We start from the raw sequence: 15653 nt of genomic DNA on the forward strand, positions 1-15653 counted from the left end.
CACGGTATGCCAGAGAGCCGAATGTGTTAGCAAATATTCCCAAACATTAACTTCCAAAACGCTTGCTTTCTTCCAAAAAAAAAAAAAAAATCTATTTATATCCTTCCTGCAGCGACTCTCCAGTCCCCCACCCCCTCACCCAAATGAGCTGCTTTCCGACTTTCTCTTTCAATAGATTACATCCCATTTCTGCCGGTCCAGAGGGAGGGAGAGGACGACCCGCCAGCTCAGATAGCCTGTGGAACTATCCATTTATTACTAGTTCATGCTCGAACTCCGGTGGGTCCGGCCGGTTGTGGGTACCATATTGTGTGCTTGAAACGGAGGCGGGGGAAGAAAAAAAAAAAAAAACCAAACCACGAAGTCCTCTTTCGCCTTTCCCCCCTCTCGCCACATTATCGCTTCGGTAGCCGCCCTGCACACCGGCACCCGCCGGGGAAGTTTGTGCTTTCCAGCAACTTTGGGTCCGTTCCTCGCCCCGCCGCTCCGGCGGCCGGCAGGGAGCGGGCGGAGACCCCCGCGCCCGACCGCATCCAGCGCCGCGCCGGCACGGGCACCGCGCGGGTACCGGCGGCACCGGCAGCGCCCGCCGCGGCCCCGCCGCTGCCGCTCCCCGGCGCGGCGCCGGCAGGCCCCGGGGCGGCCCCGCGATGCGCCACGGCGGCGGGGCCGAGCCGCGGGGCTGGGGTGGGGGGGTCCCGGCCGGGGCGGCGGCACTTACGTGTGCTGCTGGGGGAAGCTGTAGCCGTGGGCGGCGGGGGCGGCGAGGAGCAGCAGCAGGGCCAGGTGGCCGCAGAGGGCCGGGGCGACGGGCGCCGCGCTGCCGGTCGGTGCCGCCATCGCCATGTTTCCATTAACGGCGCGGCGGGGAAAGGGGCAGAGGCGGCCCCGCGGGGCGGCTCCCCCCGCCGCCACTCGTGCGACGAGCGCGGCAGTCCTCGGCAGGGGGGCAGCGCCGCGCCGGCTAGCGGGCACCCACCGGCGGCGGCCGCTCGCCCCGCTGCCTCTCCGCGGCGGCCGGCACTGAGCGCCCGCCAACCGCTACTTTCCCTCAAATAGGCGGGCAGGCAGCCGGCCCGGCCCGGCCCAGCCTCCTCCCCGCCCGCCCGCCTCCCTCCCCCCGGCCCCCCGCGCCGCTCTGGCCCCCGCCGCCCCGCCGCCGCCGCGCATGCGCCCCCGCCGCCGGTTCTCCCCCGCCAGGCCCCGCCGGTCCGCACCGGGGAGGTGCCGGCGGGCACCGGGCTGGAGAGACCCGGCCGCGGCATCCCGCCGCCAGCCCCCGTCCCCTCCCCAGCCCGGGCTCTGCCCCCCCCCGGCGGCGGGGGGCAAAGGCAGGCGACATCCCGGTGTCGTCGTCGTCCCCCCCCGGCCCCGACCGGCGAGGGACCTCGTGGGCTCCTTCCCCCCCGCGGAGCCGTCACTGCCGTGCTTGTCGGGTACCGCGTTTTACTCCCGGGCCACCTCCCGGGGACAGATCGGCGTATGGGAATCTCCAGTTATGTTAAATAATAACAGCGGTGATGATTATGTTGGTTTTTTTAAGAAACACACTGTGACTTTGGAGCGCATTCGTGGGCATGACAAGAGGGCAGGCTAAAAATTCAAAATAACAGAATTAATAAACACAGCCCCAAAATGACCGGGGTTTCTGAGCCTGACTTTTTAAAGGCCTGGATTTTGCAACACTGTCTTCTGGGTAGCTGCAGTGTAATTTCATCTTCTCTAAATCCAAACCCAAGCTGCTCGGCTTCATTGAAACTGACCACTGGCGAGTCACGGGGACAGCTGGCACAGGAGAGGCAGGGACACCGTCCACGTGCTCCCCAATTCCCTCTCCAGACAGCCTAAACCTGGACAATCACAGGCCAGGCAATTCATAGCTAGCACTGCTTTGCCCTCTTTAACTTCAGAAAAGGTGTAATATTGGCAAGATTGGCAGGATCTGGATAAACCTCATAGGGAAGAGCCTCACAAACTATTCATCAACGCTTTAGAGATGGTCCTTGGTCCTGCCCACTGGAGCAGCTGGACAGGAGCCGCTGGCAGTGTGGATCCCAGCACAGAGGTTTAAAAGGTTTGTAAGGGAGGAGGATTTCGATGGGGAGATGTTGCTTCTCTGAAACACTCCACACTCTGGTTTTCAGGAGGGGTTTGCTTCTGCTGATGGATGGGATTGCCTCCATTGTTTGTTCCTGATGGGAAAAAGAAACATTTTGGAGTGACGCAGACCCAGACTCAGGTTCCCAGTATCCTGGTATCACCAAGAGTGCTGCCTAAATTCACGTGGTCACATCCAGACACACCACAAATTTCATGTAGTGAGAAGCACTGATACATAAATGTAAACAATGACGATTTGATGCGCTGACTCCAGCTTCAGCTGGTTCACAAAGACAATTCTTTTTTTTAATGAGGTAGAGAAACACTATCGTTTTCCCAACTCATGTTGGAAGTCAGCAGTAAACCCCACACTTGAATCCAGAAAACTGGACTTGCAAAAACATCAGACACTGACCTGATGTGTTCAACACAGAGATGGATATGCACAGTAACTTAATACTTCTGAGAAATATTAAGAGATACGTCAGTATTCCCTCTCTAGCTCCTGTACCATGTGCAGACTCTGGCTATTCTTCACACACCCTTCAGGATATGGTCTGGTTTTGCATCCTGTATTTCAACTGCACCTACCAGACATAGTTTAAGTCAGGTTTGCATGGGCTATTACAGTAGTAATCTCAGTTACTGCCCTGTCATATAGAAGTTTCCATTTTACAACCTCCAAGCGTGTTTCAGCAGTGGTAAGTGGATAATCTCTAGCATATACATGGGGAACAGAGCGACAATATGATAAACAGCTTGTCCATTGCTGGCAGAGTCGGTAGCAGATAGTAAGCACTCTTCATTGTGTAGAATTTGGCTTTACAAATTCTTGAAAGACAAATTCTGTTGTCCGTCACATCCACAGTTTCTTTCTCAGAGGACCTGGGTTAGCATCTGTCTAACAGATAAAATTTAACTCAAGATAGGGGCCCAGAGGGTCCGGGTTTCCGGTTCCTATTCTAACAGGATACCCAGGCTCTATGAGGCAACACTGCAATTGCCAGATATCCTTTATAATACGGGATTTTTCTGCATTATGCAATCTGATCCTCTGTCCTGTAAGAAGAGCTCAGGGACACAACTGCATATTGCCACGGCCATCAACTGCTTTTCCAAATGCCTGGCATCCAGCAGCTGGCTGCTCCGCAATTGCAAATGCATCGCGTGTACACAGCAGCCCCAGCGCTGGATGCTCCAGCCTGTTGTGCCTGAACTGTGCCTGTGTACAGAGCAACGCTCCATCGCAGGCACAGTAACCCCACGCATTCATGAACGGGTGGGGGTGATTTATTTCTTTGAGACACGGCTCTCCACAATCCTTACAACTGTTCTGTTTTAATCCAGATATCAATATCCTTCTGAGCAAAATTCGACCTTGCAGTCTTACAGTAGGAGCGGACCTCTAGATGTCAAGTAATTACTTTCAAATGTTGCTGTTTGGGTTTCTTAACAGTAAAGCCTTGCCTGATATGTCCCTTTTCTTAAAGAACAGTCCTACACTGCTGAGATGGACATTTTGTTTTAGTTTTATTGTGGTTGTTTTTCTTTGTTATTTTGAATGCTTTTGACTACGTGGTACTTGTTGCTCTGATCTCTGCAGTCCATACATGGATAGGTTAGTTAGTAGGAAGCTACTTGGAAACAGTTTTAAATGCAACTGGGCAAAATCATGGAATTAGCCAAGATAATGGCAGGAAAAAGTGTTGATTCAGACCTGCGTGCTGCTAGATTAACCCTGTCACCTCACAACCAAAGCCCATTTCTCAGGGCACAAATGTATATGAATTTATCAGGGGCTCCTTTTACTACCAACTTTAAAAATGCTGTAAGATTATTTTCCAAGCTGTGCACAGGAGAGAGGAACATCCAGAATCTGCATAAAACTAGGTATTATGAAGACCTTATGCCAACAATTTGCAAAACCAACTTGGTACCCTAAAAGGGAGGGAAGCAAATCAGCGGAGTCATCTTCTACCCAGTATTGTTGAGAACGATAGGAAAGACAGCATCACTATGGACATTATCCTTCACATTTTCTGCAGCAGGTGCTGCTGCACTGTGGCCTCTTTGAAGTGCCGTCCAACTTTCAGCACCAAGCCCCACCAAGGCACACAAACATCGGCTCGAACCTGGAATTCAAGCCATAGCCTCCATCGCAGCTTTTAATATGTCAGTGTAGGTTCTTGGAGCAAGCGTGGATCAGCCTAAGGTTGCAGCGAAAGCACTGCAATCTATACAGGACCCTGTGAAATTCATCACGGTATCTGAAATACTGACAGGGCTGCAGCAAAACAGGCAGCACCACTGCTGTTCTCCCACGTCTTTTAGTGGAGAAGCCACGTAGGAGGAGGCTGTCTAAGTTGTTCTTATGGCTGACTTATTTGCAAATGCAGGTGAATGCTAGAGAAGGTGTGAGTTTAACACTCCCTTGAGTAATCATTTCACAGGAAAAATGTGAGCCTTTGCAGTCAATAACTGCTGCATGGACTGTTTCTTTCCTGACTCCTTCAGGTAAACCAAGTTCAGCCTTCCCCTGCCTCTGCTTTCATGCCATACATTGGTGAGAAGGGAGACTCATCCACTGTCCTCGCAGACCGAGTGACTGAGACGAATTAGGCAGCGAGGCTATTTCTTTCCCCCTCTTAGCAATTTACAGTGAAATGCCAATGCTTATATATTCCTGATGGGCAGCTGTGGCGGAGATTCCAGCACATCTAGGGGGAACGCAGCTCTGCACAGGATCCCCCCATGAAGCTGAGTCACTGTCCCTGGACACAGGCTTCAACTTTAGGCAGGCTGGCACAAGCACCTGGCTTGGTACATGAAAAGTAGTTCAGCAGAACAAATACATCAGTTTAAACCTGAAGCACTTTCATGGAATTAGTCCAGATCCACACTTGTGTAATTGCTAGTGCAGTTTTGCCCCCTACGGCTAAACACGCGCCTGTAACTGGAGCAAATGTGTACCTACAGCCTTGTCAAATCAGTTGCTGAGTGAGAGGTTAGAAAATGTTGTTGACATACCATTAAAGGGAGACAAATAAGGGAAAGAGGTAATTAAGAGTGAGCAAATGATAATAGCTAATAAACATCCTGACTTCAGAGGTTTATTCTTATTCAGGGTTCTCAAACCCAAGCTCCTCAGCCAATGATGTATGCGGTTGCCTGGTGCCAGATGTTAGTGTTTCAGAAAGAGGAGAAAAGAATGTGCTTAATGTTGATAGAAACATAATAAGTAACTGTTGCATTTACCACAAGTCATGGAAAGCCACATCGTGTTTAAGAGACCAAGGAGGGAGGAAACAGCATCATGGATGTTTGCAGAGTTTCTGTGCTGAAGCAAATAAGAACCTGCAAGTAAGAGCAAAGAGGTGTCCTGAGGATACCACCATGGATAGGAACAAGAAACAGCACAGGGACGAGATAAAAGCTATTCCAAAATCCTTTCCCACCTGTCTCCAAGGGGCGCTTACCTGCATGTTTCAGGGCCTATGCTGGCCTTACGTTACAGACCCCCTAGAGCGTACGTTTAGAGAAACATACAGGTTCTTTGCCCAAACTGATGTCACGCCAAGGCAAAGGCCTGGTCTGAGTCCACAACTGTAATTGACTCCTCCAACACTATCATTTTGTACCAAGTATGTTTTCTAGGCAGTCTATGAAGTACATACACTCCATCGCAAACTAGCAAGTCTCAAGATCTTTCTGGATGATATTCACATTTACAGAGGCCTTGGGCATGACTGGAAACCTACTGTGGAAGTGTAATTGGGACTTGCCTGTTGACTTAACATTTTTTTTTTGTTTGTTTGTTTGGCTTTCAGTACAGGAATGCAAAGCCCTGTCCATGACTGTGAACTTTTACAGCTCTATAAAGATCTAGCCTCATCGCCAAAGGGCTGATGGGCCAGAATGTAAAATTGGGTATGGTTCCACAATTGCTTTGGAGACAGCTGGGACAGCTGAAAACTGTATTGTCCTCCAGCTTTGATCTGTACTTGTGCTAAAAGTATAGGTCTGGTGTGGCAAAAAAAAAAAAAGAAAAGAAAAGAAAAAAAAAAGGAGCATTCAGTCAGTCAGTTCAGCTCAAGTCCAAGTCATCTGCCGTTGAATCATTTATCTTTGGGATCCAAACGATATTTCTGCACAATGTGAGGGTGAAACAGCTGAGGTCAGCATCGTATCAAGTCACACAGCATTGCACTCAGTTACCTAATGTACTCACGCCTCACTATTGCTTTAATTTAAAAGACAGTTACTTCACAACAGTAATCAGCACTTGTTTCAGAGTTCAGTACAGGAGATACTCAACCTTGACCCATATCTAACATGGAGATGGTATTTTTTTCATTTAGTTGGACAATGATTTAGGATTGCTGCCTTGTTAAGTGCTTCTACTGTGCTCAGCACAGCCACTAATATTGTTCCCCCAGCACTTTACAGTTGTTAACATATATACTCCGTGGAGAAATATGTCATGGTATGTATACTCGTGGTATTGCCACCCTGTAGGTGAGCACCCAGGAAACAAAGAAGCTGAGAGACGTTCCCAAGGACATGCCAGAAATCCGATAGAAAAGAAGGGAACTCCAGTTTCCTAAAACCTGAGCCCTAAAACCTGTCAGTTCCTCGGGGTCTTGCTCTGTGATTGGAGCCTGTAAGTGCTTCTACAAAATAAATACATTTTCTTATTATTAAATTCAGAAGAAGACCTAAAGGTGATTTGATTAGATCATATAAGTACCTTTATCATGAGAACACAGGGGTTTTTAAAGAGCTTCTTAATCTAGTGGAAAAAGACATATTACAAGAACCAATGTCCGGAATTTAAAGCCAGAAAATTCAAATTAGAAACAAGGTGCGGAATTGAGGGGTTTCTAACTGTAAGGATGATTACATACTGGAAGGACTATCCAGGAATTATTTGCCTTTTGAATTCCTCACATCAAGAGTAGATGTCTCTCCGGAAGATCCAATTTCATGAAACACAAGTTACTGGGCTCAATACCGGGGTAACTGGATGAAATGTCTGGTCTGTGCTAAGCAGGAGGTCGGATTAGATCATCTAATCATCCTTTACAATTTTAAATTCTATGAATCTATGAATAGTAATGACCATCATTGTACGTTACAGTTTGTAAAACAGCAAAGAGCGCACATAGCTGCGAGACAGAATAAAGAAGCACATTATAAAAAAAAGCACTTTGCTCTGGAACTAAACACATGACTGGTAATTATTTAAACTTCAGCCTTGTGTTTCCAAATTTTTCCCCGAGACAATATTTTGATTAGGTTTCAACTATAGGGCAAAAAGTAATAATCCGTTAATCAAATAGGTACCACCACACCCAAAACAGCACTGCCAACATTCCTGCATAATGTTTAAATGTGCAATTGATACAGAAATAGCTGTTGATTTGCAGGAATTATACATAGGAAATCTGTAAAGGGGTGCTCTTCTATAAAAGGTTTTATAGGCCTGAGCCTGGGATTCCTCTATTATATTTGAGTAGCTATAAAAACTTTCATGTTAGATCATAACATTCTGTAGTTGTGAATGCAACAGATTTTACAGAAAATCTGTTTTAGAAATGTCTCAAGGAGTTTTTCAAATAAAGACATTGGCACCGCTTTGTGCTTCTTTGCCTATAAAGCAAAATTCTGTTACCGTCATGCTACAGCCTTGATCTTAAAACTTCCACATCAGTTTAAAGGTCCACCCAGAAACTGGAACTTCAGTGTCCTGCCTTGGGGTTGCGAATGTGATACTTGTTTGTCAGACAGGGTCTTGAATAAAATCCATGGAAAGGGATCTGTGAGGCCTTCTGTTTCCATATTTGTCTAACGTTCATCTCCAAATCACAGCATTTGAGCATCTCACAGTCTTTAACAGATTTAACTTCCCACCACTTCCGAGACAACAAGAAGTGTAATTCCCACATTACAGTTAGGAAACTGAGATATGGGGCACATGAAGCGATATTCCTAACATTAAACAAGACATTTGTAGCACACGAGGGTCTGAATGAACGTCTTGTGCTTCTGAAGAGGTGTGCTTCATATTCTAGATTGTCTTCACCCTTCTGCATTTGGCTGGAATACAAATGATAGAAAGAAAAGTAACACAAAAAATCAAGTTACACAGGCAAATTTTCCCCACAAAGTGCTGTCTTTTTGATGCGGGGAAGGTAAGAAGGATATTATGCTTTGTGAGCTTCTGAAAATTTCTGCCATCATCTTTCTTAAGAATTTCAGTCATTGATTTTGCGTGTGAATTTTGGAAGGGAACACACACAGAGACACACGCACAGAGAAGTCCTTCTCTTGGAACAAAAGCTAAAACTATAAAAGCAAGAAAATGTGGAAAGCAGGCCTGCAGCAGTGTGGGTTGATATTCTGTCTTTAAATCATTCTGGCACTTGTTTTTTTCCCCTCAAGGTGGAAGTGGTAAGCATCAAGGCAGAACTGCAGTAGCCCTAAATCAGAACATGCCTCTGTTTCTGGGTTTACAAAGCAGACTCTGTGCATTCCCAAACAGAAGTCTTGGTGAATCTCCACAGTGGTACGAAGACAGTTTCTGCACAGCTGTTCCCTATATACAAGCCAGCTTGCTTGCTTTCTCACCATGCATATTTTAGTTGACATACTCTGATACGACCATTGCTTTCCTTTCTGGCCACATGCAGGTGGCCCCTAAACACCTAGTATTTGAAGGATCTGAATCAATCATGCGATTTATTCTGGAGAAGCGAAAACTATATAATCCTCCTGACTTAAGATATAATGTAAACTTTGTGAATTCTTTGCTATTTTAAGAGACTTTTTTCCTTCTCTTTTTTTCTCTAAATCTGTATCCTATCCCTCTGCATCTTCCCTCCCATTACTTATCTTTTCTTTCCTTTTCTTACCTGCCCTATTGAGCTCTTTAGTCTGAAGATGAGGTGACAGTGCTGTCTTCCCTCAGATCCCCTGGATCTTTCCCTCAGCCTCCCTGGCTCTACCAAGCCAAATTCTCTCTCCTTTTTTCTCTCTCCTCCCCAACGTTACATCTCTCCACTTCTCTATGTTCCCACATCTGAAATACTCCTTTAAAGCAAGACTCTCTGTCTTCTTGTGTCATTTTGATCTTCTTAGTGCTACCGATCAGGCTATTCCAAAATGACAGAAAAATATCTCTGGCCTGTTCATCCCAGTTAGCGTTACAGCAAAAGCAGGCAGCTACAGCAAACATTGAAACATCAAAAAGAGAAGGGTATGTTTAAGGGGGACCCCACTTCCAAGCTAAAGGATGGTGAATCACAGCGTGTGCAGCTCACTGCTCAGCAACAACATATTGTCATGATGCTGCATGTTAATATTCCATGGTGAACACTGAAAACTGGTTAGATCACCCGTGAAGCACCCTTCACAATTAGGAGCCCACAAAGAGGTGCTTCCCAGAAGGTGCGTCCTCCCAAGGAAACATCAGACATTATTACAGCTGGAGGAGATGCACTGCACACGTCTCTGGCACAATTGCATGCATCTCCCAAGGTTAATTCTTTTATGAGCTGTGGGTGTCTGTGGCATTTTTCCAGAAGACAGACATCTGCCACAGTTCCCTGAATTATGGCCAAGGTAGCTCATGATTCATGCATGCCCATAGGCTTAATGCAGCCAGTGCTTGGCAGGGCTAAAGTGTCAAGTGTAGCAAAAAGACCAGCGGGAACAACAGTGGGTCAGGCCCATCCATGTCTGTGGGTGTAAGATGGGGCATAAAAGGGATGTGAAAAGACAAAGCCAAATACAGGTTACCAACACCCAATGGTGAATGCATTCCATGTTTAACCATCCCAGCCACTTCTCTTGCCCCCCAAACACATTCCACCTTTCACTGGGTATCAATCACCCTATTGCTGCAAGCAAAGCACTCAGGAAGGGATATGCACTGAAAAAGGAACGCAGCCCAATCACACCTTCCTTCTACAGTGCTCACGCCACCCACAGCCATGCCATAATGCAGTCTATGCATCAAACTGACGAGTGTGCCAGCGTGTTGGACACAAGCAAAATCAAGTAATGGTGCTAGCGATGAAAGTAAAGGCCATGGGCTTGAAAAAATATGGAACAACAAATACACATTCAAGTGAGAATATGTTTACTACTTTCCTTTAGATAGCTAATTATTTTCTTTCTTGATATTTCCCACCTTGCCAAAATGGCTCTTGCCACTTCCTGGCAGAGGTAATCACTTGTTTTGTACAGTCCTTGAAGACTACCAGACTCATATTTTAATGAAGGCTGTAGGGTTTTCTGTTCTGGTGACAATGGGGTTTTTTTGCAGAATCCAGACCCTCTTCATGTGGCATGTGCCAAATCATTCCTGCAATGGGACAGCAATATCCTGTACTACCTGGGGTTCAGGAAAGCAGAGTGGACTTTTCAGAGTGATTGACATATTTTTGCCTTCAAATCGGCCTCAGCTCTCTTTGACTTGTACTGCAATAGAGAGGAGAAAAGCAGGATTCGGAAAAGAGTAAGGATCTCAATTTCCATTCCGTCTTCAATCCTGCAGAGAAGGAACTGAAAGAGATACTCCAGGTAGGCATAGAACGGGATTAGGCTGTGGCAGTGCTGTTTTAGGAAGAAAGAGTGCAGCAGTTCTGCCATGATATTTTCTCTACACTAGGCTATGAAGGATAACAGGTCTAATGGTTAAGTTAAGAGTATCAGGAGACCTTATTTCTAGCCCTAATTATATCAGAAATTATCTGTGTTTCCTTAGGCAAATCCCTTGGTTATATAGTGCCATAATTTTCCAGTCAGTAAAATGTTTAGACACCTCTAAAGCACTGAGATGCACAGATGAAGAACATTAACATCATCATGCGGCACGATTCACTCATGAAGATTCTTGCATGGAAACTTCTGACCGAAGTTGACGGCCAAAGTTTGCAATGCTTTATTACATTCTGAATTGCCTCTTTATTAGTTCAACAACAGTATTTGTGAACACTCTATTTTATAAGCCCCGTGATACCTTCTGTTGCTATTGGCTTACAGTTTCTCAAGTCTATCTAAGTTTGTAAGTATGTTCATCGCAAAATGAAAATCAATAAGGAGGGCTTTTTTAAAAAAATGGCAGTATTATATGCTTAGATAGAAGGGCAAGGAATCCTGTGCATCTGTACTGCTTTTAAAACTACCTGACAATAAGGTCTCATCTTTGTCATAGAAATTGAGCTGTTCCGTAGGTACATTGTTTAGGCTACATAGAGTGTGAATCTGTTCTCCCAATCAACCCTCACTCCAGGTCTGTTTGCTGACTCTGGCTACCACCATACTGTTGTGAAGAAAAGAGGTATCCAGATATCAACATGATTCAAGGGCCTAGGAGACCACAAGGGAGAAAAAGGGTATTTTCTGAATCAGTTCCCCATGAAATCACTGGAACTAGCCTTGTCCTGGGGGATAATAGAATGGATCATTAGGTGCCTTAAAAAGTTCACATTGGATTTTGAAGCCACCCTGCAAGATGAAAAATCAGTAGCTTAGGCAAATAAATAAAAGTCAGTGAATCCTCTTTAAGCTGTGAACACAGGGGCAAAAGGGTTGTAAGAAGAAAGAGATTCCATTCTTTACAAATTATATGTTTTAAAACTCCCCCCGCTCCTACCTCAAATCCTTCTTTCTCTTCCCTGGTGATTTAATCACATAAGATACTGTAAATCAAATTGCTTCCTTTTCTCCTCAAGTATGAGTTAGGTCTTAATTAGGCTATTGGGCAAAAATGAAATACATCCTATTAATAGCTTGGGATATCCTTTGTATTAATGTAAAGGTTAAAACCTATCTTTTCAGTATTTCAGCAGTGTGATTCTGCTCTCGCAAACAGATGCTTTACCTATTGCTGAATTCACTGGAATTCATTCTGATTTACACACACATGAAAGAGTAATCAGGTCCACGGTATTTAATTTTTCTATTTCAAGGTTCTGTTCAGATAAGAGAAGTGGATACATGGGACTGAATGCCAAGGTGAGCGACTAGATCATTTGGGCTCAATTATTTTCATTCCATGCTTCCCATATTTACATCACAGGGTATAATCTAACATCCACATTCAGGTGAATCTCAAACTTGACAGGACAATGAAATGTACATATGGAGGTAACTGGACATTCTCCTGAGATACTGCTCCATCATGATAAACAGGCTCCACAACATCATGAATTAATGTCATCATGCCATGACAGCACCAAGTGATGTGATGACATTACATTTGGCTGTGATGGCATCTCTTTCCGAGGAGAAACTATTCTACTCACACACTCAGGTCACCATTCAGAGGAATGGAGTGTACTGCAGCTTCTAGTTGACATCACAACTGTGTTGGCTGGCTTAGCTAAGCAGGGTCTTGGATGAAACCCCTGGCACACATATAAGGCAGATGAGTAACTGATGGGAGCCGGTTAGGTCTGACAAAGCCAGCATCTGAGTGGACCTTCTCGCAGGTTGGCCTGAGATAATGATAATATATATCTTCATTTTACAGCTGATGAAATAAATGCACGGAGTTATTGTTGACATCCTGAAACACAAACTAAGAATTCTGGTGCCTCTAGACAATGCTGACTAATATTTACGGCTAAGCTTACTCTTTACTAGCAGTTATTTACCGAGACTCATATAAGCCTCAGTTATGAAAAATTCTTCCCTGTCCGGATTTTTCATAGGATGATTGAAGATGTCCAAGGGAAAGGTGTAAACTTTGCAGACTTCTTTCACAATACAGATTTGGATTGCTTAGTCTCTTATATCCTGTTTCAAATCAATTGCTGCAGTTTAGGATAGCTCTTTGGAACAAAAAGTAAAGCCCTACCCAAGATACTATACTACTACAAACTCCCAACAGAGCAAAGCATACCTAACATTTATGGTCAGAAATAGGTCCTTTTCCACTGCTAGCTGTTTTTCATGTGAGCAGTATAAAGCAAAATGGAAATGAATCCTGCACTAGCTAGTGTGACTCGGCTTATAACATCAAACAGGAACCCAGAGAACAAAACATTAGTTTCATGCTAGCTACAGTAAACAACATTAGACTGGCTGAGAGCTGTAGTTGGGTCCCAGGCAAAACAAGGTCTTTGCTAAACAACATCAACACAGTAACTAAAATGTGAATAACTAAATCATACACTGTGCAAACTGAACCACCAAATGAAAGTAAAGCGCTGAATTATTTGAATGCTCTTCAAACCCAATTTAAATTTCACCCACTACTGAGACCTCCATTTACTGGCATCATAACTAATAATGGGAATGCTGCTGAAACGTCAGTTTTAGTGAGAAGCCCATTAAGAGAATGAGAAAAAAAGAGACATCATACAAGAAAACCAGCCGTTTACAACATGCCATATAAGCTCCTTGCACAGAAATACAAAATAGCAGGAAATAAAGCCAGGCAGTAAACTGTCCTTTTTCCAACATACTCAGTAATCACATCCATCCAGAGCTTCACACAGGAAGCCCTGAATATAAATATTCTACAGCAGATGCTGCACTGGCATTAAAGTTCCCTGTTGGGGGACTGGATGATTCAAAGGGTAGTAGAAAATCTGTACGCCTTTAAGATACTGGTCTGAAACCAGCCCAGGTTAATTTTGGTATGAAAGTCATTTCCATCTGAGAGGATATTTTAGCCAGCTGGAAATGAACTGGAGGTCTACTATGTCCCAGTCTCAGCTGGCAGCTCTACAGAGATGCCGATATATCAGGGAGACTGCTCTGTTTGTAATTCCTACCAAGGTTTGTGCCTTGTGTAAGCGTGGAGCTGTTCAGGAGGCCGGCATTCCTGTGCAATCCGTGCATGCACACTTTTAGTCCAAATTAAAGGTTACGGAGACTGAACAAATCCCTGCATGACAACTGAGCTGTGTGCACATTCCTATCCTCTGCCCCCAGCCGCAAGGTAAAATATGCCAGCATAAGCCACCAGTGACAGAAAAGGTGGTGCCATGCGCTCAAGTGGCACATGGGTGTTTGCACATAGCCTCTTACCAAGGGTGAATTGCCTCTTTCAGTGTCTGTGTACAAGTTTGCTCAGTTATTTAACCAAAAATGAATATGAAAGGTTGCGCACAGGGCTAAGATTAGGCTTCAAAACATCATGGCTGAACATTTATAGAAATACGTTTTCTTCTTTCCTTGCTCTGCTCTAGTTCCTGCCAATGAGGATCCCAAAGCCCCAGAGAGTACTAGAACACTCCATGTCTTTTCTAAACACTGCCAGCTGTGTGATCTTGGGATTTTCAAGTGCTTCATTTCACATTTTCCCATGTTACCTTCCATCAACCATTTTCTAGCCCATTCCCCTGACATATTTTGTGCTTTTCGAAGGAATTGTCTAGCAGATTCTTTGAAGGTAACAGCATTTCTGATGTACGTGTCATAAAAAACACTGTTACTCTGTGCGCAGCCTTGCTCTTAGTCACTGGGGAGTTGGGAAACTATGCTGAGGGTCTTTGCAAGAAACCTACCCCTCTAAGAACCCAGTGGCCCCAAGAATGACCTCCTCATTGCTCATCCCTGTTTCAACACATGGGACCTTCTTATGCAGCTTGAGCAGCCAAAGAGTCCAGCCCTTTGATAGAAGATTTTTATCAACGGCTTTCCAAGGTCTAAACAGATAGAAATGTCATACACATTCATTTTATCAGCTCTCTTACTGACCTCACCATAGAGAGTAATTAGGTTAGTTTGGTATGGGCTGTTTTATGTACAGTTCTCTTGATCTTCTTTTATTTATAAATCTTGCTATTTCAGCCTATTCCATCAAGCTGTCTTTTATAATAGGCTCCACAGGGCTCAGCTCTCCTCTCACAGGAGGGTAAGTCGGGAATGTTTGTATTCAGAGAATGCTGCCACCCCGGTTTGAAACCATGGTCCTAATGATTAGAGTCAGTTCTCATAATTTTGTCAAATATTGAGGCTAAACTAAATGAGTGATGCTTACATGGTTGATAACTTTTTCTTTTTTTTTTTTTTTAAGCTGGGTTAATGTGAGATCTTTTCTAACATGAACAAATTGCTAGCAACACGAAACATTACACTCATACTGGCTGGTCTACTGCCCCTCATCTACTATGTCCCTAAAATATCCCAAGGCAGATATGCCACATTGCACACAATATGCTTATTAGCACAGTTAGGAGCCATTAGGGAGAACTAGCAGAAGTGTTGTTAAAAGGCCTTGATGATGATGTAAAAAAATTCTGGTGCCACTCAAGAAATGCAAATATTGTAGATGGCATAAACAGATATATCCATTATGGACACTGCAGAAAGGAAGAATCTGGTGTCAGCATCCAGCAAGTTGGGAGCTCCCTTACCCCATTGGAATGCAAATTATTTGAACCTGGTAATTTATTAGGTCCACATTTTTTAAACACAGTCAGCATGAACCTGATTTCTCAGCTTGTAAACTCATCAGGGCAAGGACAGCCTGCAGAGCTGAGTTCAGGGGATCCTGATCCCAACTGGTGTTACCGAACAGCAATAATGAAAAGCCA

At 44.9% G+C, this 15653-nt stretch overlaps 1 protein-coding gene across 2 annotated transcripts in view; it reads right to left on the reverse strand.

Annotated features, from left to right (window-relative positions):
• Nucleotides 1–1073, reverse strand: part of CACNA2D2 (calcium voltage-gated channel auxiliary subunit alpha2delta 2) — a 225481-nt gene extending 224408 nt beyond the window's left edge. The window contains exon 1 of one of the 2 annotated variants that reach the window (XM_074603248.1): nt 722–1073. In XM_074603248.1, the coding sequence (XP_074459349.1) occupies nt 722–846 (125 nt within the window). In that variant the 5' untranslated portion in view covers nt 847–1073. The remainder of the gene's footprint in view (nt 1–721) is intronic. The other variant, XM_074603249.1, reaches the window with a different exon arrangement.
• Nucleotides 1074–15653: the final 14580 nt, after the last annotated feature.

Source organism: Larus michahellis, chromosome 10 (assembly GCF_964199755.1).
Source record: "Larus michahellis chromosome 10, bLarMic1.1, whole genome shotgun sequence".
Lineage (NCBI taxonomy): Eukaryota > Metazoa > Chordata > Aves > Charadriiformes > Laridae > Larus > Larus michahellis.